The sequence below is a fragment of the Anas acuta genome, chromosome 8 (assembly GCF_963932015.1).
Source record: "Anas acuta chromosome 8, bAnaAcu1.1, whole genome shotgun sequence".
Lineage (NCBI taxonomy): Eukaryota > Metazoa > Chordata > Aves > Anseriformes > Anatidae > Anas > Anas acuta.
Window position 1 is genome coordinate 4839236 of NC_088986.1, and position 23343 is coordinate 4862578.

The following is a 23343-nucleotide window of genomic DNA, read 5'->3' on the forward strand; positions in this document are numbered from 1 at the left end:
GTGCTGATGGATAGGGTGGGATGGGATGGGGTGGGATGGGATGGGATGCAGCTTCCCGGGGCTGAGGCCGGCCTCAGGGATACCCTCGCCGGGGTGCACCTGCCTGCGGGTATCCCCCGTGCTCGGGGTGGAGCCCCGAGGAGGTGCCGCTGCCTCCCCGGTGCGCCCTAGCCGGGATGCGCCCCCTTCCTGCTGGGGAGGGTCGCCTTCGGGTGTCCCCTCTTCGGGGGGCTGCTAGCTCGGGTGGAATTTAGTGGGGGGTTTTGTCTGCCTGGGGGTGGCAGCATCCTGGGGGTGCAGGAGCCTAAGGGTGATGCTGGCCTCAGGATGCATCCTGCTTGCATGGGATGCTGTTTGGGGTGAAACCTGCCTTATGGTGCATCTCTTTTGGGGTGCACCTGTGTGAAAGTGACACTGTCCTCTGAGGGTCGCTCACCTGAGGGTGGCAGTGTCCTTGGGGTGCACATATTTGGGGGTGTCACACCTGGGTAGCACCCATCTGCCCTCGGGGTGCGTCCTCTTCTGGTGCACCCTCTTTGGGTCAATCCCCTCTTGTGGCATACCTGGCTTGGGGTGACGCCCAGCTTGGGCAGCAGCTGCTTGAGCCTGACACCCTGCTTGTGGTGACACCTTGCTTCAGGTGACACTGGCTAGGGGAATTGTGTCGGGTTCATAGAGTGCATCCCCACAGGAGGGATGCTGTGGGGCAGGAGGCATGGCCCAGTACGTGCCCTGTGTGGCCCGGCTGTAGCTTGGGCTGGGAGATGAGATGGGCAGGTGGAGGGAAAGGATGAAAATAATCAATAATGGGCAATTAAATAACATGGGCTGGTGGGGGTGAGGGGAAGGGAAAGGAAGAGAAGGTCTGGCTTTGGGTGATGGAGGTGCTGCCTGCTTCTAGCAGATGCTGGCTGGGCTGTGGGGGCTGCTGGGAGGTTCATGCTTGGCAAAACAGCTCCAGGAGCCTTCCTGCGGGTCACTTGCTGTGTTAGTACAACGGAATGAAACAGATTCACAGGGAAGGAAGCATCCGTACATCAGTCAGTGCAGCCAGCCGAAGCCATCTCCACATCTTGGCAGTGTTGTCAGCTGCTTCTCCTGAGCTAACAGCTCATCCTAATGATAGTGTTATCCGTTCCTTAGCATTTCAGCCCTGGGACAGCCTACGGTCTGCTACGGTAATGTTGTAAATTAAATAACAACATAACTACTCTAAGTGGGCTAATTCCTCTTGCTAGAGCTTCTGTCTTATTAGAAGTGTACTTTAGAGGAGGGGGAAAAAGAAGCTATCCTGAAGGAAACACACATTCAGCAATCCCAGCTCTGTTCTGTAATGAAGATTCCCCTTTCACTTATTAAGAGGAGAACTGTAACCCCAAAAAGAAAGCCCCTTTCCCCACTGTGCAAAAACTGAGCTCAGCAAGCAGCTGGCACAGGTTTGTTTGATATAAAGAGGTGATGGTCTGCCTCCTTCACAGCCCTGTGGCCTCAGGTGCATGGTCCTGGGACCCCAACATCACCTTAAAAAACCACGTGTGCTCTTCCCAAGTAAGCAGCATGGCTGAGCACTGAAATAAATGGATCTCATGTATTTAAAGTGTGGTCCTGACACATTTTTATTCTAACCTCTCCAATACTGAACTTTGTTATTCAGCTGCTAGAGGTAGCAGAAGGTAGCCAAATGCAGTCCACGTTCTGAAATAATAAAGAGCTATTTGGGAAGCTGGAATGGGAAGATGTATAAACAAAGGATGTGTGATAAAATAATGACCAGACTGTGCAGCCGTACTGTCATAAATAATAAAATGACGACTTAATTCAACAAATCCATTCATGTAAATAAAATAGCAATCTCAGGGTAGAGACAAGAAGGTTGCTGCAGTATAAAACCATATGTAGTGTGATGAAACATATCTGCTCAATCAGAACAATCGCTGTACATCAGGTTGTAAGAGAAGCAGTATTTACAAATAACAATATTACTATCTTATCTGAAGTTTACTATGTCTTGGAAAGCCTATGAAAGCTGGTCTTCAGGCAGCTGCAAACATCCGTTCGTGCAAGTCTTTACCTTGCAAAATCTCGGCAGCTTTCTTCACTCCTTGCACACCCGAGCACATGGGGTTTGTTTGATCTCTGCTTCCAGTCTTGGCAAGCCCCAAGCCTGCCTGAATGAGGCACCACAACAAGTAGGTGAGACCTCGCATGGTATTTTTGTAATGGCTAAATTAATGTGTTTAACAGGAGCTGCTGTACGTAGGTGCATTATTTAGCCTTGCTTGTTTCTTCAAAGTTGGTAGCTAAATCTCAGAGCAAACTGATGCATCATGAACTTTGATGCAGCTCATTATTACATACAGATGCTAGTAAATAGAAATATTGAGTTAATACAATAATAATGAATTAATATCAATAAAGTTTTTAATCTACAGATACATTTTCTGGGCTTAATGCTTACAGGAGATATCCAGAAAGCCCTTTGCTCAGAGGCAGACGTGTCTGTAGGTGGGTGGGCACCTTCCACCCACACAAGATCACTGAGAGCAGTTCTGCAAAGATCCCGATGTGCTGTGGGAAGGCAGCACCATGGCTCGGGTTCCTCTGTGGCTGTTTACCTGTGCTTTTTCAGCCACCATGGGCTAGCAGTTGGCTTTTCTAGTCTGGGGGTTATTAAATGCATCCTGCTGGGGCTTGTTCTAAGTATTGTTGCTCGTGCCCCTCGTTGGACCCCAGTGCCAGGACTCCAACTCACATCTGGCTCTGCCTATGCCTTCTCCAGCCACATCTGGCCCTGTGGGGATTTCAGCTTGGCACCCTGAACCTCTCGGCTTGCCTGGGGATGCGTTACGATGCTGCCCTTTCTGGCTCAGGCCATGTTTTCTGGTTCAATGTGACCAAAAAAAGACTAGGAACGCTGTGCATCTATTTATATGGGAGCTCAGATTCGGGGCCATGCCGTCCAACTCTGTTAAGTGCCCTAAATCTGTGGATTTTCAGTAGGATTTGATTTCCCGGGCTGTTTGGAGGAGATGGTTAATGAGATAATGCAGCAGCGGGTAAACTGTGACATGTGAAATGATTTATTTTGAATGTTTCCGAAACTACATGCATCAGAGGCTTATGGACACTAGATTTGTAACCAAGCAATTTCCATTTATATTATGTAACTGATGTTATTTATCAAACTGCACGCGCTGGCCAAGAGCAGATGTTGAACTGCAGTACTACGGTGTTGGAAATGAACTTTTCAGAGGGTTAGTTATTTGAAAACAATCTTGTGATTAGTTCATTGTGATGTAAGCATATTCCAAAAATGTAGTGCATATGGGTCCAAAGTCTATTATGTTCTTTTCAGTATTAAGTGAAAATCTGGACTGTGTGGCAACATATGATGCTCTGCTGGGGATGTGTGCTGAAAACCCTCCCGGAGTCAGGGGAGGCAATGAGTGTGATATTTCTGACATCCTAAATAAAACACGTCAAGCATGCAACATGCTAAACAGTTGTTTAATTAGGAGACTGCTGAAAAGAGGCTGCTTGTGCCACCAAAAATCTGATTTTAGAGGCCAAATGTACATGTAATGAGATACCTCATCTCACTAGAAGTCAATAATAATCAATTACTGTTGTTTTTTTGTATGCTCTGCGATGGCTTATCTGGGCACTTTGGGGTCATTTGTAAGGCAGATGTGTACACTACTCCTTTTTCTGCAGTCACGGAATTGATCTTTTAGGCTGTATCTACGGATGTGTAGCACGACGTGGATTTACAGTGAGCTTTACGGGGAGTTTATTTTGTTTCTGCACAGCCTCGCCCTCCTTTTCTTTACAAATACAGGCAGCCCAGCTCCAAATCCTGGAAGATAACTTCTAGCAGTGCAGAGGGAAAAGCAGTGACCGTGTGAGCTGCTTATAGCATTTTTCTGTGGCTTGCCAAGTATGTTTTCTTTCAGGGCATAATCTGCGAGAGCTGGCAGAACTTCTCTTGGCTTTGCCTAATTAAATCATCTGGGAAAGGGCTTGTTGGTGAGGAGGAGTCTGAAGCGTGTCCTCACTGCTACTTCGCACCCTTCTCTTTGGACCAGTGAGGTTATGCTCCAGCGACTGACTCTGTAAAACTTCAGGATTTGGTCCTTTGCCTATAAAGTCAATCCAGCCTCTTTTGACCTTGCTATAAAATGCTATTTAAAGATTCACAGCCTTGCAGAATCAGTCCACTGTTTCCTTGCTTCTTCAGTATTTTTGTTCTGAATCAGAGGATTGCTGCAGACAGGGTGGAACAACATGTTCTCCACGTCCACAATGGCCAGGACAAGAATAGGGCTAAAATTAAACCACAGACAGATGGTATGAAATGAAGAAATGCTTAAAATGAGGCTTGTTGAAGCATCAGAACCTATTTGGTTGGGACTGTGGAGTGCAGATGTTTCTGCCCGGGGCAGAAGGATGCTGCAAGGTCAGTTCCCGCACATTGAGCGTTTGATTCATGTCCCAGCCAGGGCCTTGGGATTTGGGTTCAGCCCCTGTGGGATGCTGGGCAAGCTGCTAAGGGCCACGTGAAATTTAGGGCTGAAGTCCCCAAAGTGGGGGAGCTGAGCTGAAGTTGAAAAATCATGATCCGAATCTCTGACTCTGCTGCTGCCAAGCCCTGATGTTTAGGTGGCTTTTTTTATTATTAATATTTTTAATTTATTTTTTTACTATTAAGCTCCCCAGATGGGAATCTGCCAAAAAAAAAAAAAAATAGCCAAACCTCCTTTTTTTAACCCAAACAGCTCTGTTTTTACCAGCACTGAGCTGTGGAGTTACCTAACCCAGAGCAACCCAAGATGTGGGCCCTCCCTTGTGCCTAATACCTGGGTGCCCTGGGAGCACCTTTAGCACCTTGCGGTACCTGTGGCTTGGGAGAAAGCTTTGCTTGGGGGAAATTTCTGCTTCCCTTTTCCAGTTGTGGCTACGTATAATTTTCCATCACCAATTTTAAAATAAATCTAGATCCTTTTTTTTGGCCGTATCTCACAGTCTTTGTGCTTGTTCCCTGTCCTCACAACTTATTCTTTTTCCTTGCCAGTATCTGAGAGGGTATTTTAGGCTGGAAACTCTCTGACCTGTTCTGAAAATGTATGTAAGTATTGCAGGATGTGATGCATTGTGGCAGGATGCTGGTGTGGAGGGTTGGCTGCCCCTTCGAGAGGTTTGTCCCTGCTGTCATCTGGGCTGGATTTGAGCACTCCTGGCCCTATCACAGCACATAGTGCTGTTTGTGCCTGTGTTTAAGGCTCGGGTTGTTCCACGTGAAACGCCTATCTCTGGGGCTGGCACGCTCGGAGGATCGCTCTCGCCCTCTCTCACCTCAGTGGCAAACTGAGAAAGATTTCCTTCAGTCAGCTGGGGGAGAGGGGGAGGATTTATGAATCGGAGATATGCATTCCTGGTGTGGAGTAGGCACATTCTGCACCCCCACCCCCCCGGCTCAATAAAAGCACCATTTGTGTGGCAAATAGCCAAGGTTTTTATGAATACGGCTCTTACTTTCTCCAGCTGCTAGAAACCTTTCTCGAATATGAATTAAAATAAAAGCTATGCTAGACACTTTTAGCACTCCTAATTCTGCTATTTTTGGGCTGCGGTGTGGAGTTCTTGCATCAGAAATCTCGGTTTGAGAGGCTTCTTTCAAATATCATTAACCAGAAGAAAACCTGAGAGATGGATGACTTCAATCTCACACATGACAAGGATCATCAAGACCTCGATGCGATTGCATCGCCAGATCTGATGTTTCCCTAGTTGTTGTGGCTGAAATCCCATCCCTGATATCTTTATATAGACTTACCCTTCCTTCAGGAAAATTTCTCTTTTCTCAAGAAATTTGTACGCTGTGGGTTAGGTGTTTTTAATAAATTAGCTACCTGGGAGAAGACGAGATAAGGACCGCCATCCACGCATGGGAATCTCCTGTAGGTTTTAGGAAAGCATTTTTTCGTTACATCATGGGAACGAGCTTTGGTAAGAGAAAGGGGAAACCATGGTAACGGCAGTGAGCTGGATGAATTGTGAGTTTGCGTGGCGGGGAGAGCCGTGTCTGGGCGACTTGTCACGCAGGCAGGCGTGGGACAGGGATGGGCGCTCGCACAGGGGAGAACGCAGCATCTTCTGGAAGAAGGATTTGGACAGTTTACAGTCAGTGATTTTGGGCAAATATCTGCCCTGTGCTTCCCCGTGTGCTGGGATTTTGGGTACTTCCCTGCTCAGAGGGGCTTTTGCCTTGCTCGGAGTCCCTCAGAAGGGTGGTACCACCTGGGCAGCGGCTACAGTGGGGCTTGGGGCAGCCCTTCCCTGCAGTGTCTGCAATCCAGCTGCCCCTCTTGCTATAATATATTCTGACCAGAGCCTACTTTTTTTTTTTTTTTCTTATTGTCTTATTTCAGTGGCTGGACCCTCCCAGCTCTTCTGTGTTCTTGTACTGCAATGCAGGCAGCCGGCAGTGAGAGGAAAAGATCTGGACAAATGTAAATCTCACCCACTAGGATTTTGAAGGTGAATCGTGAAAATGTGCCGGAGGGGGATCTAGTTATATATAGGCTGTGGTGTCATTAAGATGGAGTGGATGCGAGTTACAGGCATTCATTAAACAATCGTTTATTCCTAGACCTATGCATGGCAGGGAGAGGTGAAACAGAGCAAATCTTTCCTTATAAATTTGTGTGACATGGCAATGTGATGGCTCAATCTATTTGCAGGAGCTGTAGGGATTTTTCACTTCTGTTGCATCAGTCTGAATCCCAGCCAGATCAGAAATAAACAAAAGAGCCCTCTGGAGACCACAAACTGTCTGAAGGGCCCTTGTACCTTTGCTTTTGGTCTACACTTAGAAATTCGGATTATTGCTGGCTGGTAGGAAAGAGTGGGAATTCCCCTCATCGTCCCAGTTGTGTGCATCAAACCCTTTCTGGCGGGGTCATCTTCTGGGATGAAAAGTTCAGTGTCTGCAATGGTTGTGCTGAGGCTTCCCCAGAACTGATGCTCGGAGGTAATTACGTGACGCTTTGGCACTTTTTTTGTTGTCTGTGAGTTGGAAACTTGTCTGAGGCTCCAGCAGCACTGCTCATGTAGGTCACCAAGCTTAACAAGGCAGCGATGGGAAACGTGCATGAACTGCTGCACTCGTTTGTAGAAGGGACTTAATTATGTAGAAAGTTTGGTGGAAATAATTGCTAAAGGCTTTGGTACATGAACAAGCTGCCATTGTCAAAGAAGTCCTCAGCCACCAGCAGCTCCACGGGAGCTTCGCGTGCCCAGGCTTACCCTGGTGTAGATGTGGAGCGAGCTGCCATGAATTTTCTTGCCTTCATACACACGTAAGGCATTTTACCTGGGCACTAACTAGAGATCACCCCAAATGGGGTAACGTTTTACACCGCAGCAACGTGACTGTGTGTCACAGCCCTTGAAGCATGTTGTGGGCATGTCAGCTCTCCCACTTACAGCACTCATATGTCTTGTTTCTCTTCAACTTGCGTGCCTTACTACCATGTAAAAAACCTTAATGAATTAAGGCCTCACCAAAGGGGCATTACTCACATTTTACTGATCAGAAGATAAACACCAAATCACGCTTAATAAGGGGTGTTTTCCCCGATTCCCAGGCTTCTGAGTTAACCTCTAGACAGTGCTTTCTTTAATAACTCAGCAGCATATTGTGAAAATAAACCCAAATCTGGCCATCCATGTTAAAAACAAACAAAGCAAAACCTCTTTCATAAGAAATAACAATCTTTCAGCTATATTTTGTGTGTCTTAGAAACAACCCCATAACACACTAATCATGACCACTGGATATATGCAGCAATATTACTGTATAGCCAGAAATATCATATTTTGCTTCGGGTATATTGCACGCAAGTGCATCAATATAACTTTCCACTCTGCTTGATACGACCGCTTTTATAAGCCAGGATATCATTTTACTAGCGTGCTATCGCAAGGTTGTGCATTAGTATAATTTTTCATTTTGTTCCAAAGCATACTGAAAGCAGTCTTTTTTCCCCATGTGCTTCAGTGTATGTTGTCTTGCAAATGAGCTGATTAATTTGAGAAATAGCATATTATAATGATCCTGAAAATGTCTTCTGACCAATTCACATGATAGAGAACTTCATCCTACGGTAGCATTTTTGTTCCATGTGTTGCCTAAATAAAAGCGACTCTCACAGCTGGCCTTCCCATCAGTTTTTCCCCTGCTGCGTAGAGATTAGATCTCCTAATCTGTTTTTATCATTTCTGAGAATCAGCCACACTGTTTTAGACCCCTCTGCCCTGCCAGCACCGTGGAGCACTTCCAGCCTGATGGTGCCCTCTCAGCTGCAGGCCATGGGATGGCCCGGCCGTGGGAGCCGCGCTCGCATCCTCCCCAGAAATCTTCAGAGACCTGTTCAGAGATGAGAACGTGAGGCTTTCACAGCCCACTTCAGCAGAAATTAAGATGTCATTGCCAAGTTTGCTGGGCTGGGAGGAAAAATCTGGGATATGCAGATGGAGGTGGAATCTCATGAACTTCCCCGGAGAGCCCCAACACCACCGTGTGTTGCTGTGCGGCCTGGCGACGGATGTGGCAAAGCTGCATGAGCAATGAAATGGGGTCCCAAAAGTCCCCGATTGTCATAACTGGCCTGGGCTGGGGTGTCTGACAAGAGGGAAATGGCTGATGATTTTGGGTCGTGTAAGTCAGCGTGTGGAAACGGAGCCCTGCTATGTTTCACGGCCATCTGAGTCGCACATGTTCGGCGAAGGCGCTTGTGATTTGGCTGTTATCTCTGTTTGAGGGAGAAGTGGGAGATAAATCTGAAGGTTTTTCCAGACAAAAGAAACTTATCGAGTAATACTGAAACAGGCGGCTCGGAGCCAAGTTGAGATTTGGCCCTTGTTTTGAGCTGAGTAGATAGAAACGGTGGCCAAGGATCAGCTGGAAAACCATTTAACCTTTCTGAGATTGAACAGCGGCTTTTGCTGAGAAAGTCTCAGTTGAAATGCAAGCATGAGAAAAATTGAGAGCAGTGATTTGTACAGTGATTGACAGCATGTCATGTAGGACAACGTACGAGCTCACCTCCTGAAGGTTATACCATGTATGATCGTGTACTCTGATGAGGTGGGGCTATAAAGTATAAGAGGTAATAGAGGAAAAATGCTGCTTCTGATTCTTTAAACCTCTTCTGATGTGACTTTCCCTTGCCCTGCATTTCTCAAAATCTGTTTCAGGCCCAAGCTTTGCTAGGGATAATGAAGTTAGAGGGATTAGCTCCATAAAATTCATCCATTGTAATACTGGCAACCTCTTTGTTTGCTGAATTCCTCCCTGTTGCGTTGTGGTTCTCTGACCTCCAGCTCATGTTTGCTGTTCCTTCATCTGACCATACTATTTGCGAGCCCTTAATCAGCTTAGGCATTCTAGAAATAATTTTGTTTATTTATTTATTTATTTATTTATTTTTAATAACTTGGCTCTCTTCTTCTCTGATCCCAAGGAACAAGGAGGAAGTAATTTAAGACTTGGGGAAAGCTTCTAGGCAGTTGGGCCGTCGCATTTTCCTCATCTTATTATTGTGTGTAAAGGCACGAGAAGAAGACAGCTTCCTTGCTGAGCAAGGATATCTTTGTGGGATATTTCACTTTATATCTATGATGATTTTTAGATTAATGAAGAGTAGTGTTCATTTCAGTTGTGTTCTCCCTGTAAGTGATGGGTGCTGCTTTTCCTCCTTTCTAAAGCAACCTGAGCTGTATAGATGAGAAACACTAGATAGGATCAGGATATTATTGTCTAATGGCTACTTTAGCCATTTAAGGCATGCTGAAGCTATTGTAAAAAATGATTCCTCTCCAGTGGCTTAAGTGAGCTGGTTTTGCTGTACTGTGCCTAAAGGGAAAAAAAAAAATCAGATCCATCTCATGCTTACCTGTGCAGTGAAATGACTCTGGATGGCCAGATTTTTGTACTACACATGCATTACATTTTTCTTGTCTTGCAGAGCAGCTGTGGTACCCAGGTAGGCCTTGAATTTCACTTCTCTTTGGTCCACAGTGACCATCACTTTACATAGTGTCATGATGCAGGATGCTCTTGGATCTCCATGTAAAGTACAGGAAAATTTTACTCTTAAGGCAGTCCTGGTGCTTGCTGGCCCCTAATGAATAGAGTGTTTTATTTTGTGATGCTCTTAGCTGGAAGGAGTCCTAAGACCTCGCTGTTTATCCTTCATTTGGAGTCCAGTGCTAGCTTTCCTGTTTTTACAAATGATAAAGTTGTTGATTGCAGGTTTGCTACAGGGTTGTTACAAGATTGCTGAGAAAAATTCCCCAAGAACTAATTTCCAGCAAAAACCTCAAATCCAATTCTACTCCAGCTGTGCTGCAGAGGTCTTTAGTCAGCCCTCTTTAACTTCAGCACCAAGAAGTGTCTGTTAGGACATCCCTCCAGAACAAATCTACCAAAACAGAGCACATTGCTTAAACCGTTTCCAATGGCAAAAGTGAGACTCATTGCTTATGCATGATAGGAAGGCATTACAGTATTTAAGATATGCAAACCTGTGGGATAGGTACTTATAATTGCTTGATATTTTCCAGTTATTTTTAACTGATGTATCATCTGATGCTCATCCCTCTTCATAAAATGCAGAGTAGATCAAAGAACAGAGCTCCTGAAGTCTTTGTTCAGGCAGCATTTTATCAATGTTTGGAGATCAGCAAGAACTAACAAAAACTTAAGGGTCTCTCTTAAAGAAACTGAAGATTAAAACATCTTTTAGGTTGCCTTTTCTATCCTGTAGGGAGTGTGTCTTTGCAGGGCTTGTCTTTGCATAGCACCTTACACAGTAGGATTTAGAGCCATTGCTTGGGATCCCTAAGCCCTATGTGCAGAAATGAGAGTTAATGAGAGCACAAACATTTTTCTCTGTAATGAAATCCTACTATTATTTCAAATACTTTGTTAATATTCTTTAATTATTCTCTCCTTGTGATCATCCCCCTCTGCGTTTTCAATTATCAGCGTTTTAAATGAAGGAATTCTGAAGTATGAAAGACTAGATAAGGAAACCTTCAACATCAAGAAGCTTTTTGCTCAGAGGGGCTTTGAACGGTACTGTTGTATTGATTCCTTAAACCAGAGCCTGTCTTTTATCACCAAGACATAAATCAAATGGCACAGTGCACAACAAATGTACTTACAGTTTCCAATAGGAAAAGAGACCTTGTTGTCTGAAGTGCTTCTGCTTGACATAAGAGAATGAAGAGTATTTTTTGTTGTTGTGTTGTTCTCTTTTTATTTATATATATATATATATATTTATTATTTTTCTAATGAAGAATGATGGAGTAGGTCTATGAGAAAAAAGATTGAACTCATTTCAAATCCAAGGGAAGCTGTTTTGCTCCTAATTCACAAACTGTAGCACGTTACAGACCAATCCAGCCCAGCTCTGACAAAACCCATGCCCTGAGCCCTTTTAAAAACTGCATCACCTCTGGGCAGGGTTGTGCACACAGGACCAGGAGGGAGAGTGGGAATGCAGCTCCAGGAGCAGGATAGCCCCTTGCTCCATGCCATGTAGCAGCAGCAGCCAAATAAACCAAAATAAACCAAATAAACCAAATAAACCAAATAAACCAAAATAAAGTCCTGCTACTTTTTTGTACAGGCTTACCTACTGTTAAACGCTGGCTGTTGTGCCAAGCACAGGATGCCCTGCTGCTGATGTGTTGGGTGATGCTGGGCAATGTCAATGTCCAGCCATGCATTTTAGACCCTCTTTTAATTTTTCTCTGTCCTACGGAATGCAAGTGTTGATGCAGGGGCGGAAAGAATGTAAATGGGGCTACCTGCAGTGTGCTGAAGAAACCAAGCAGAGTGTAACTAGCATCTTTGATGAAACTTTGAGCTGCATATTGCTCAGGAAGCCCAACACAAACGTACATCCTCCAGGTGGAAGGACATGCCAGCCCCCTGCCTTTCATCCTGCTGGCTCTTTGTCCATGTAGGGTGCTCTCCAGCTCCTCCTCCAAGCCTCAGGCTGGGGTAAGTGCAGCGATTTCACAGGCATCACCACCCAGCGGGTCTTAAACCCGCAGCAGGGATGGGCCCGGCCTGACTGAGATCAGTTCTACCCACATTAAAGTCAATTAACTTTGGATGGGTAGGAATGAGAGCAAAATTTCGCCCGGCTTGTCTTCTCTGTGAAATATTTTGTGTTGGCTGAGATGAAGTCTCACCTCTCTCCTCCAGGCAGAGGCTGCTGTGTGCGGGAAGGCCAGGACTTACACAGAGCCATTAGCGCAAGGGAAAGAGCTTTGATCTCTAAATTGCACCATTTGAAATTGCAGATGAAAAAAAAAAAAAAAAAAAGGAATTAATAAACCAACAGCAAACCTGCGAGTGAATCACTGCAGCTTCTCCCAGAGCAGGCTGGGTGCTGAGATGGGAGCAGGGCTCGGTGGGAGCCAGGCATTGCCACGAGGGAACTGAGCAGTGACCATCCCTCCAGCCTCATTGCACCAGAGTGGGTGCACATCATTTTTTGGGGACAGGCAGGGGAAAGCAGGGTTACCTGCTGAGGGGGTGCAGCCCAGGCAGACAGCTCGCTCTGCACCGTAACGCTGCTCTGCGGCTGCCAGACCAGACCTGACTTGCACCCTGCCAGCTCCAGGCAGGAGCGGAGCAGCAGGAGCCCGGCGAGCAGACGTGCCCTGAGGATACGTCTGCCTTGTGGCGTGGAGGTGAGACCTGGGCTGGGCAAGACAGGCTGGGATCTCGGCCACTGGGGTTGTGATCTACCTGGAATATGTGGAGTGGGTGCCCCCAGCTCTGGGATGGGGTGAAGAGGAGGAGGAGGAAGGAGGATTCCAGCCACAGAGAGTCTTGTGATGCTTTGGGGGACTGAGGTTGGGTGGTGGAAGGGCTTTATGGGCTGGCATATGCTGTGCTCACCACTGGGATGCTCACCCCATGGAGACCATGCAGGAAAGTCACGGCCAGCAGCACAGTGCTGGAGTTAGGGTAAAATACCTGCCTGTCCTCCTTAGGATGCACAAATCTCAGGGGCTGATTGAGCATCATCACCCCTTACCCTGGCACTGGGACAAGCCCTGGCACTTTGGCTGGATGGTTCCTCACCTGGAGACCAAAACCATCTTTGGAAGGTGCCTCTTGGAATCCATGAAGAATCCTCTTCTGTTTGAATTCACCACGCTGGCTTGTGGAAATCTATCCAAAGTTTCCCTCAAAACCAGGACAGCCCTGCACAGGACCATGCCACCCACTGAAGAGGTGGCCGTATCCCACTTTGGTTCACTTTACAGTTAAATGAAGAAATAAGCACTTCCTGGGGCAGCCTTCTCTTATACATCTGATAAATTCTTTCCTTCAAGTACCACTCTTTACACTGGTTGGAGACAGATTTTAGATGGCTCCAACAGATGTTATCCTCCTTATGTATGGTTATTCCTGAAATTGTATGTTAGAGAAAAAAAGAAAGAAAAAAAAAAAGAAGAAAGAAAGAAATGGTCAAAGAAGCTTTGTCAAAGAAGCTTTGTCAATCAAAAATCACAGACGAAGGTCTTTTCCAACCTAAATGATTCCATTCCTTTCCATTTCTATTTACTGATGGGTATCAGTAGGTCAGATTGATTGCTGGACTTTATGATCTTGAAGGCCTTTTCCAACCTAAACGATTCCATGTTTTCCACTGAGATTTTGGGAAACAGCCTGGTGTGAGCAAGCTGCTTAAAGCCAGAAGGGTGGCAGCAGCTGCTGGAAGAGGAGCAGAGCAGATCCCAGCAGCTCCTGGCACCTGCAAGGGCTCCTCCAGTCTCAGCTCTGAGCACTAGATGGCACACACAGTGTGGAGCTGGGGCTTCTGGGCTCTGACATGACAATTGCAGCTGGGTCCAAAAATACTGAAAACAGCTGGGAGAATAAAAAGGAGAGGGGAGGTGGACTTTTCCCACTTGTGCTACCATCCCACAGGGGCTTTTCTCTGCTGAGCTGAGCAGTGGGCCATGGGGCAGGCAGCTATGGTAATGGGATGGAGGGGGAAGGCGCTGTGCCTCAGTCAAGGTGTGTTGAAGCCCCGTGGCTGTTTGCTCATGTCCTCTTTTGCTGGGGATGCTGCCAGCCTCAGCAGTGCTCGAGCATGCTGTGCACGTTGCTGTCTCTTCATCTGCTGGCACTTGGTGTCCCCTGAGGCGTGCGGTCGGGGGATAACTGCGGGTGACTGGAAATACTGCTGGTAGACATCCCCTAATGAGGGAATTAACTTTTACTTCACCTAGTTTTATAAATAAGCCAAGCTGTCCCTAGGCCATCACTGAACTTTGGGAAAAGCAGAGACACCACAAGAGGTGGCTCTTGGCCAGGTGGCAGTTCCTTCTCTCTGCCCTGGAGATGTCTTTTTGGTGGTGTGGGTGAGCAGGGGGAGCATTTAGCATCCCCCCAGCCCCATCCCACTCCTCTGTGTGCTTCAGGGAGCGCACAGCTTCCACTCTGGGCAGGATTACTCCCCAGTTTGGGGAGTAAAGGCACTGATGTCTGCAGGAGCCAGACAGGAGAGCAGATGAGTAAGTGGCCGTGGGCAGCCACAGGCAGGAGGAGCATGGCGCTCCCTGCCTGCCTCGCCTGTGTGTGACCTGGAGTTTAACAACTGAACGAGTGCTGTGCAATTGCCAGCACCGTTTCAGATCACCCTGTCACTAGCCAGGATGCCACATTCTGGAGGTGGCTTTAGCACTGTCCGGGTTCACTGCCTGGAGGTCCTGCACCAACCTCATCACTTTGGGTCTCATCACTACCCAAACCCCATCCTCCCTCTAAAATACCTTCGTGCCCTGACATTTTTTATTTTGTCTGTTTGTTTATTTGTTTTTATTTCCTGGTGTGAATACAGCTCCAGGAATGCAGGAGAGTTTTACTGAGGTTCGCTTGGAGTTCAAATAGTTTTCTTCCCCAAAGTATATGTACCTACAAGAAATAGCTTCAGCCCGAGCACTGGGTAACGCTGAGTTACTACAGGCTCCTGTTTGTGTGCCTGTTCCTTTTACCTACAATTATGGGGAAATTGCCATCGTGTAAGCAGCAGGCTGTATGAATAGCTTTATTATTTATTATTATTAGGCCTAGATGTGTGTTTTTCTTTAGATCGTATCAGCACAAGAAGTCACAATAATAATAGCCTTTTGGCTGCTGGTGGACTAGCCGGGTTTCATTTCTATGGACCATGAAACTTTTGAAGCAGGGTGCTGTTTATTGCTTTCTTTGTAAGATCAGAGGTGTTAAACAGTCATGGTGGAGAGGTCTCTGCTTTCTCCAGGCTGAGTTCCTCCGAGGGCGGTCATGTTGTACTCGTCCTCCCCCGCTGGCATCAGCAAAAGGGTCTCTTGTTACAGCCTGGTGCCAAGCTATTTTAAGGAGCAGGATTCCCCTTTTAGGGATTTTTTTTCATCATATCAATTTAACTGCTGTGCTCATTGTCCCTTTTAATTATTTATTTATTTTTGTTTCGTTCTGTTCTACCTGCTGCCTTCGAGTGGGATGTGAAAGCAACATGACCAAGAATGGATCAAAAAATGGGAAAAGATCGTGTCTTCTCCCCATGGTCCATTATCAGGAACAGTGGGGGTTGTCTTCTTTTGCTTTTGGTTCCCTCTTGTTTCGAAACAATCTCAGGGTTTTGAAAGAGGATTTTGACATTTACTGTTTGGTGTTGGCAGGACTGGATAAAGGAGATAAAGTGGCCTGTGACAAGGCACGCAAGCTATTTGTGATCTATTGTGCAACAACTGTCAGTGAATCTGTCTTTGTGTGTTTAGAGTGTATTTCTTGACATTTACTAGCAATTTTAAAGGGATTTACTCTTTGCGATTTCATAATCCCTGGTTCAGAGCAAACCTGCAGATTTTGAAAATCAGAAGAGACCATTAACGCTGTAGGCTCTGAATAGCTCAAGCCCCCTAACTTCATCCTCTTCTGTACCGAGCCCAATACTTTTTGTTCAGCCACTGCGTATCTCCCAGAAAGGTGTTCAGGCATGGCATGAAAGTGGAGAGATCAACCACTAACCCAACAGTTTGCTCCAAGAGGTGATCATTATCAGTATTTAAAATAAAAAAGGTAATTTACTCCTCATTTTTCTTCATGTGCCTTTGGCTAGAAGATGACTTATGCCCAAACAAACTTATAAAAGCAAATATTTATTTAGCCCTTTCAAAATAAAGCAAAGAAGAGGGTAGATATGTATTATAGTGAATCTCTGTGGCTTTGCAGAGAAAACAGAGCAGCATCCTTCCAGTGGTTTGATGCTGTGGTCTGCATGCCTTTGTAACATCATTTGAGCTGTATTAAAGTCAGTATCATATCCTGAACATCATTTATTTCAGTGGCTTTTCTTCTTTGTCTGCGTTTCTTCAGTCTTTTGAAATCCAATGTCCCGAGAAAAATTAAACTGGCACAGAAAAGTGAAGTGGAAGGTTGTGCACTTAGGGGAAAAAAAGGCATTTAATTGCATTCATGGAAATGTGTGACAAATGAAAGCAGGCCTGGCTTGACCCTTTCTGGCTATTAGGCTACATTGCAGGATAATTTGGGAAAATATTGTAGACAGACAGAGGGCGTGAACCAAGTGGTTCATTCTGAGTCAGTAACGTGAGGGCTGTAGTAGTTTTGTAACGTCCTGCTAACCCAATAGTGGATCCCACCACTCCTCGAATTTCGGGACCAGGCTCTTATCCTAGTATCGAACAGCCTCTGCAAGAGTATTCAGAAGACAAATGGGGAAGAAAATCCTTTTCAGAGCTATAAAACAATCTTCTGTTGCAAGGAGCCTTTTGGCATGGCTTTCAAAGAAAACAGTGTTGAGATCCCCCCGATGAATAGGAACATTAATATATTAGGTATGCATTATGTAAATCCACACTTCAGTGGAGTGCTAGATAAGATAAATGGGAGCAAAGAGCAGGCTTTGAAGGTTACTGGTGAGGTTTTTTTGTGTGCTGTGCCCCTCAAAGTCTTGGTGCAGTGCTCGCAGCCCAGGGGGATGGCGTTCCTCTGGTACACATGGAGGAAACCTCCTGGGTATTGCATGGCATGGGCAGATCAAGACCAGGATAGCCAGGGCTAGAGCAAACCAAACCTGTGTGCTGAAGCAAATATTTGGGGAGGGTCCAGCTTGGCCCCTTGCAAACACATTTAAATACTTCAGCCTCACTGACAATGAATTATCGAGATGGAGAGTTGTGAGCAGATAAGCCCGGGGACTCGTGCATTGTATACAAATGCCCGGCCTGACTCTCACATCTCACGTGGGACGGCAGTAAGGATGAAGGAGCTTTTCCTGGTGCATCTCCATCTTCGTACCAGATGTTGGGAGGACACGAGCTCACTCCACCTCGGCCCCAGTCCACACACCTGCCTGGCTGTGTGCTCAGGAGCTCGACGCCTGCTTTGAAGGAGATGCCAGAAGCTATCGGGTGGCCTGTAAAATGGTTTGGTCTAGACGTGGAGAAAAATACATTTATATTTTTTCTCTTTTCAGTTGGATGCTGAGCACTTTCAAACAGGTTATTTAGATGGTTTGCGACCCAAAATCAGTCCAGGTTGAAAATATGTAGATGTGCCTGTTTACATTATAAACCACGAATGTTTGCATCCCACAACAACCGTCTGGGAAGTGTCCAGACGAGACGTTACCGATGTGTTAACTGCTGCGAGTTAACCGGTAATCGGTTCGGGGCTAAAATCTCGAGTGTGGACCTTTCCTACAAGACTGCTCTTTCCAACGGGGCTTTCATTTAGATCCTGACCTCGCTGAGTAATTAAAACATGCCACATTCTTGACTTTCAAACAAACTTCTGGGAGCCAGCCAGCGCGGAGCACAGAGCCGGGTTTTAGCGGGTCTGGAGCAGCGCGGCCATGCGCCACCTCTTTCATTAACGGTTGTTGACTGTGAAAATGCCTTCCCTGGCAGAAATTGCACATAAGGACGAATTATACAGGCAGCCCTTTAAGGCTCTGCTAATAAACACATGAAAGGATTCGAGGGAAATATATGAAAATACTGCTACACTGAAATCCCTTTTAATGCCACCAGTTGGGGAGGGCGCGCGTTATGCAGCACGGGGGGTTCTGATAATTAACGTGCCCATTCCGTCATTAAGCTCTGCTTTGATTTCCCAGCCCAGGTTTGTTCTGGTGCCTCCCCAGGGCTGTGGGGCCGGGGATGAAGGATGCTGCTGGGCCAGCAGAGGCAGGTACGAGGCAGCAGGGGGTGCTGTCAGCCTCCTTTTTGGGGACAAGGCGCTCACGCTGCCTCCACAGGAGCTGTGCGCCCTTGCCTGCGCCCAGGGGCCCCTGTCCCAAACCGGTCTCCTTTGACTTCACGACACCTTCAGGTGAAATAACGAGGTGCTCTTTCCTACATTGTGTGCCTTTTGGTCTATCGGATGACTTTTTGAGGCTGTTTTTCTTCCTAATCGTGTCACTTGATTATTTTTTTTTTTCTTTTTAATAATGCGAAGCAGAATCCTGTAACCAGAGCACTTCAGGAGGCAGCAAGATTTAGGGGAACTAAATTAAATTAAGGAGGAACACCAGGATTGTGAAACTTGGCAGTGGGACAAAAGCTGGTTTCAAAACAGGCTGGACTTTTAGGCTGTTGGCAAATCGAATGCATCTGACCCCTGGGTGATTTGGGATGCCAGGAACGGGTCCCTGACCCAGCTTCCTACCCTGTGGGTCACTGAGGCACGTGTTTGAGGGCTGACCCCCCTGGCCTGCATAAATCTGGATGCCTGATTTCATGAAGGGCAGAAAATACTGCTTGGGCTGGCCTTGGCAGGGCCCCCCCTGCACCCCCTCCTCAGGACTTGAGCCTCCGGATCAGGCCACCTGATGCTCAGCACGTTAACTTTGCTCCAATTTCCCCATCTGGTAGGGAACAATCTGAGATAACGGAAGGATAACAACCTGCAAACTGATTTCTTATTTTAGGTTTCCTATAGACATGGTCAAGAATGGCTCTGAACAATAAAACAGACAGTGCCTGCCCCTTCCCACTGCGTGTCCCATCCATAGAAGAGCTGCTGCCAAATTGTCCCTGCGATGGAAAAGCCACGGGGGCTCCTATATAAAACCCCACTGTATGTCTGAGGGGGCAGCGGTTTTGGCACTGGGCTGTGCATCACTAAACGTGCAAACATACATGCTTGAAACACCCATCTGCTCTGCGGCCTCACATTGCCCCAGCACATCAGGCAAAGCGGGAGGGATCCCCCAAAACTGCAAGAGGGACAGTGGGGCTGGATGTGGCTGCTGCTGCAGTGGTAATGCCAGATTAATGAAACACATTGTAGGGGCTAACAAAGCACTCCCAACCCAATTAATAGTGATTTTACATTAAATAATGGGCGAGCGGAATAAAATACACCTGTGAGCCTTGGAGCAGGAACTGCCTCCCTTCCCTTCTCTCTCCCCCAAAAATACCCTGGGCACCAGGTGGAAACTGCAGCTGTCCGTAGGGTGCTCTGCCCCCGGACCAGATCCTACTGCCCCCCTCGGCCATGTTCTCCTATAGAAGAAAAAGTAAAACTGGGAACTTTTAAACTTTTTTTTCTTTCTTTTTGACAGAAGTGAGACCCTTTGACCTGAATCATGATGACTGGCGACACTGAATGTGGAAGAGGTGCTTTCAGTTTTAAGTAATTGTTGTGGAACAAGCAGATTTCCATAGGGGGTGTGAGCCACGTCCTGCAGATACAAGCACAAGGGGTACAAGCATCCCATTGCTGCTGCTCCTGCTACAACGGTGGTTTTAAAGGAGCTTATTCTCATAAAATGACCAGACTGGATGAATAAAACACGATTTCTGTTTTAATATTGTTGGGTTCTGAAATACTACAGTTAAGGTGCAGATCTGGGCAGGAAGAAATTTTACTGCAAATGCTTTATCTTCTGATAAATTATCCTCGTGCTGTGTTCTTCATTCATTGGGGCCTGGTTCAGCTCACAATGGAAGATGGTGAAAATCATGGGAGATCTCCAAAAAAGTGGGGTAAAATTCACTGGTAACATAAACGCAGTTGGTTTGTTTAATCTATATCAAAAAGTACAACCCACGGCAGGAATTCAGAGTAGGACTGAGGAGAAAAGTTGAGCCCTAAAAGCGTAGCTGGTGCGTGGTGCATTCAATAATTGCATTTATGAATGAACAATTAATTATTACCAACGAATCTTTTGCATATTATTGACCAAGGCACAGAAGCTGCCTTTTGGCACTGATGGCTTGCTCAGTTCATGCTTGACAATGGGGGATTGTACTGGCTGCTCCCTTAAGAAATTGTCCAAGATTGGGACTTATTTGTGCACCATTGCTTGCATCAATTAACAGCACAATCTTTTTGTTATGAAAATGCAAACATTAGTGGCCTGAGGGGCCTTGTAAATGCAAATATAAAAGTTTAATTTCAGTATCCCTCACTTTCCCTTTAAGCAAAAAGAAAGGCCTTTTTTTTTTTTTTTTTTTTTTTTACTCATTTGTTGTTACAATGACAGGTCTTTTTTATTTTATTTTGTTTTATTTTCTCACTTTAAACACAAAATTGAATTGAACCCAGGGAATTTCCATGGGGATCACTGTCAATCAGCAGGTTTGGATGCACGCTCGGGGCGGCTGGAGCCGGCTGCCGAAAGCCACAGGCTCCTTGGGGCAGGTTGGTGCCAGCCCTCGGGGAGGGAGCTGGGCTGGGCAGCAGGGCTGGCCCCGGGTGGGTGACAATTCCCATGTGAGGATTCTTTCCATTCGCTCCAGGCAGCTGGGGAGCCTAAATTTGGCACTTACGGTCAGGGGAAGGAGAGAGAGACCTTGAGACGTGTCCTGGAGTCACAAGGTGGCCCCAGCTGGATGACCGTCACCACTGGGAATGGTTTTGGGTCAAAAACTGATGGTTTTGCCTACCTCACCATGAGATGTGAGGTAAAAGAGAGGCGTCTCCTCCAAAGCAAGGTGGGAGACAGCACCCGAGTCCATGCCGTTGAGGCGCGATGAAAGAATTGGCGAAAAACCCAAGGTCTGTTTTCCCTTTTCTTTTTACACCGCACATATACAAGTAAAATATTAAAACAGCCACTTCGCTTTCTTCCTCCCAGGCTGGCCCAAATGTGCCCAGGTATGTGTCTAAACAGATTCCTGGAAAACCTGCCCCCGCCGAGGCGCGGGCTCTTGCCTTGGCTGCAGTCTGCAGCTCCGCTGGCGGTGGTTCTCCAGCGCGGACGGGAGCCCGAGGTCAGCTACAAGGCAAAAGCAGAAAAAATAGCGGTCAGATGCTGTCCCGAGCAGCATCCTTTGGTACCCACAGGCTCTGCCCGCTCCCCCGGCCTCCCTGCTCGGAGCTGTTAAAATTGCCATCCGGGATTCCTGGCGAACGCTTCATTTGCATCCCTGGCAATTCCTAATTAGACCAAAGGGACAATTAGCCAAGGTAACAATCCCCTACCTAACTCCTAACGCTCTTGTTACCTTTATTTCACAAAGCTGGTGCTGCTGCCACAGGAGAATGAGGATGCTAGGCTTTGGTGGTGGCACCCAGCCTTCCCTTGACCCATCCTACAGCCCCGCATGGGCGCAGCAGGACCTGGCCCCGCGTGGTGGCCCTATTGGGGTCTGTTGGGTGTTAGGGTCTGTGGGCACTGCACACACTGGAAAAGGGCCTGTCCCAGCACAGGGAGCAGAGGGGGGAAAAACGGGAGAAGAAAAAAAAAAAAAAAAAAAAAAAGTTTTAAGCTATTTGTCACCAGTTTTCTCCCCTTCACACCACAAGCACCTTTTAAGAGTCCTCCCTTGGAAAGGCTGGTTGTTTTTCTTCCCCCCCTCCCTCCCTCTGCCGTTGCACTCCTCTGCTTTGTGAACGCTAGAGGCTCTCTGCGAAAAAACTTTAGTTCCTGACTCTTTTTCTTTTCTTTTTTTTTTTTTTTTTTTTCCAACTTCCCTCAGGGAAAAATGTGGAGTTAATTAGCTATGTAAAATGTCAGATGCAGGAAAGGGGCTGTGCTTACTTGGATATCCCATCCGAGGCGAAGTGACTGATATTTTTTTTTTTTTCCCCCTTCGTTTTTTTTTTTTTTTTTTTTTTTTTTTTTTTCTAAGGGGTGGAAAGGAGCTCGCGAAATAAAAGTGCAGCAACGAGCCGGTGGCTCCCAGAGCGGCCGGGGCGGGCGCGTCGGGAGCCCCCAAGGCAGCGCAGCGCGGAGCCCACCTGCCCCCGGGAGCTGCTCGCCCCTCGCTCCGCACCTCTCCCCCGGCACCCAGCCGCCCTGCTAGGCGCACGCCGAGGCTTTTCTCCTTCCCTTCGACTTCTCCTCCAGGACTTTTCCACCGCCGCTGGGACAGCCGCAAACTTTTTCTTTTTCTTTTTTTTTTTTTTTTCTTCTTCTTTCCCCCCCTTCCCTCCCACCTTCGCTGGTGGTTTTGTGCTTTTTTCTTTTTTTTTTTTGCTGTTGTTGTTGTTCTGCTCTTTTTTTAATTTTTTAAACTTTGTTGTTGCTATTATTTATTTATTTCGGGGGAAGACCCGCCTGCGTTTCAACCTCCCGTGGCCCCAGCGGAGAGGCCGGGAGCGGCTCCGGCAGCACCTCCCCGGCGCACCGCGTGCGAGCCCGGCCCGGCACGGCTCGGCACGGCTCGGCTCGGCCCGGCACGGCACGGCTCGGGCTTTCGCCCCCGATAATGCAGAGCTACAAGTACGACAAGGCGATCGCGCCGGAGAGCAAGAACGGGGGCAGCCCGGCGCTGAACAACAACCCGGCCAAAGGCAGCAGCAAGAAAGCCCTCCTCATCTGCCTCGACTTCCTCTGCCTCGTCATGGGTGAGCACTGCGCCCCAGCCTTCCTCTCCCCTCTCTCCTCCTCATCCTCTCCCCGGGTCCCGCTGGGGAGGGAGGCTCGGGGCTGAGCCGAGCCGAGCCGGGCCGGGGCCGCGCCGCTTCCCGAACAAAAGCGGGGCCCTACGGATGGGGGGGGGGGGTGAGAGAGAGAGAGAGACAAGCTTGGGAAGTGTGCACAACCCCCCGAGCCAGCTCTTTTTGCAATTTATTTAACTTTGTTAAATCCCAAAGTTGTTTAACTCTGCCGCCGTGCGCTCCCCCGGCGCTGGGGGAGCCCCCGGCAGGGTCCCCGCAGCCCCCCGGGGGCTGCGGGCTCCAGGTGGAGGCAGTGCTGGGGGGCTCCGGGGACAGCGAGCAAAGCTTTGACTCTGCTCTGTGCCGGGGGGTTGGTGGTGCTGCTTCCCTCCATCTCCCTTGGT

General features: G+C 47.4%; 1 protein-coding gene across 1 annotated transcript in view; it reads left to right on the plus strand.

The window, feature by feature from the left end:
• Positions 1-22180: 22180 nt before the first annotated feature.
• Positions 22181-23343, plus strand: part of PLPP3 (phospholipid phosphatase 3) — a 42331-nt gene continuing 41168 nt past the window's right edge. The window contains exon 1 of the mRNA XM_068691085.1: positions 22181-22906. Coding sequence (XP_068547186.1) covers positions 22768-22906 — 139 coding nt within the window. The 5' untranslated portion in view covers positions 22181-22767. The remainder of the gene's footprint in view (positions 22907-23343) is intronic.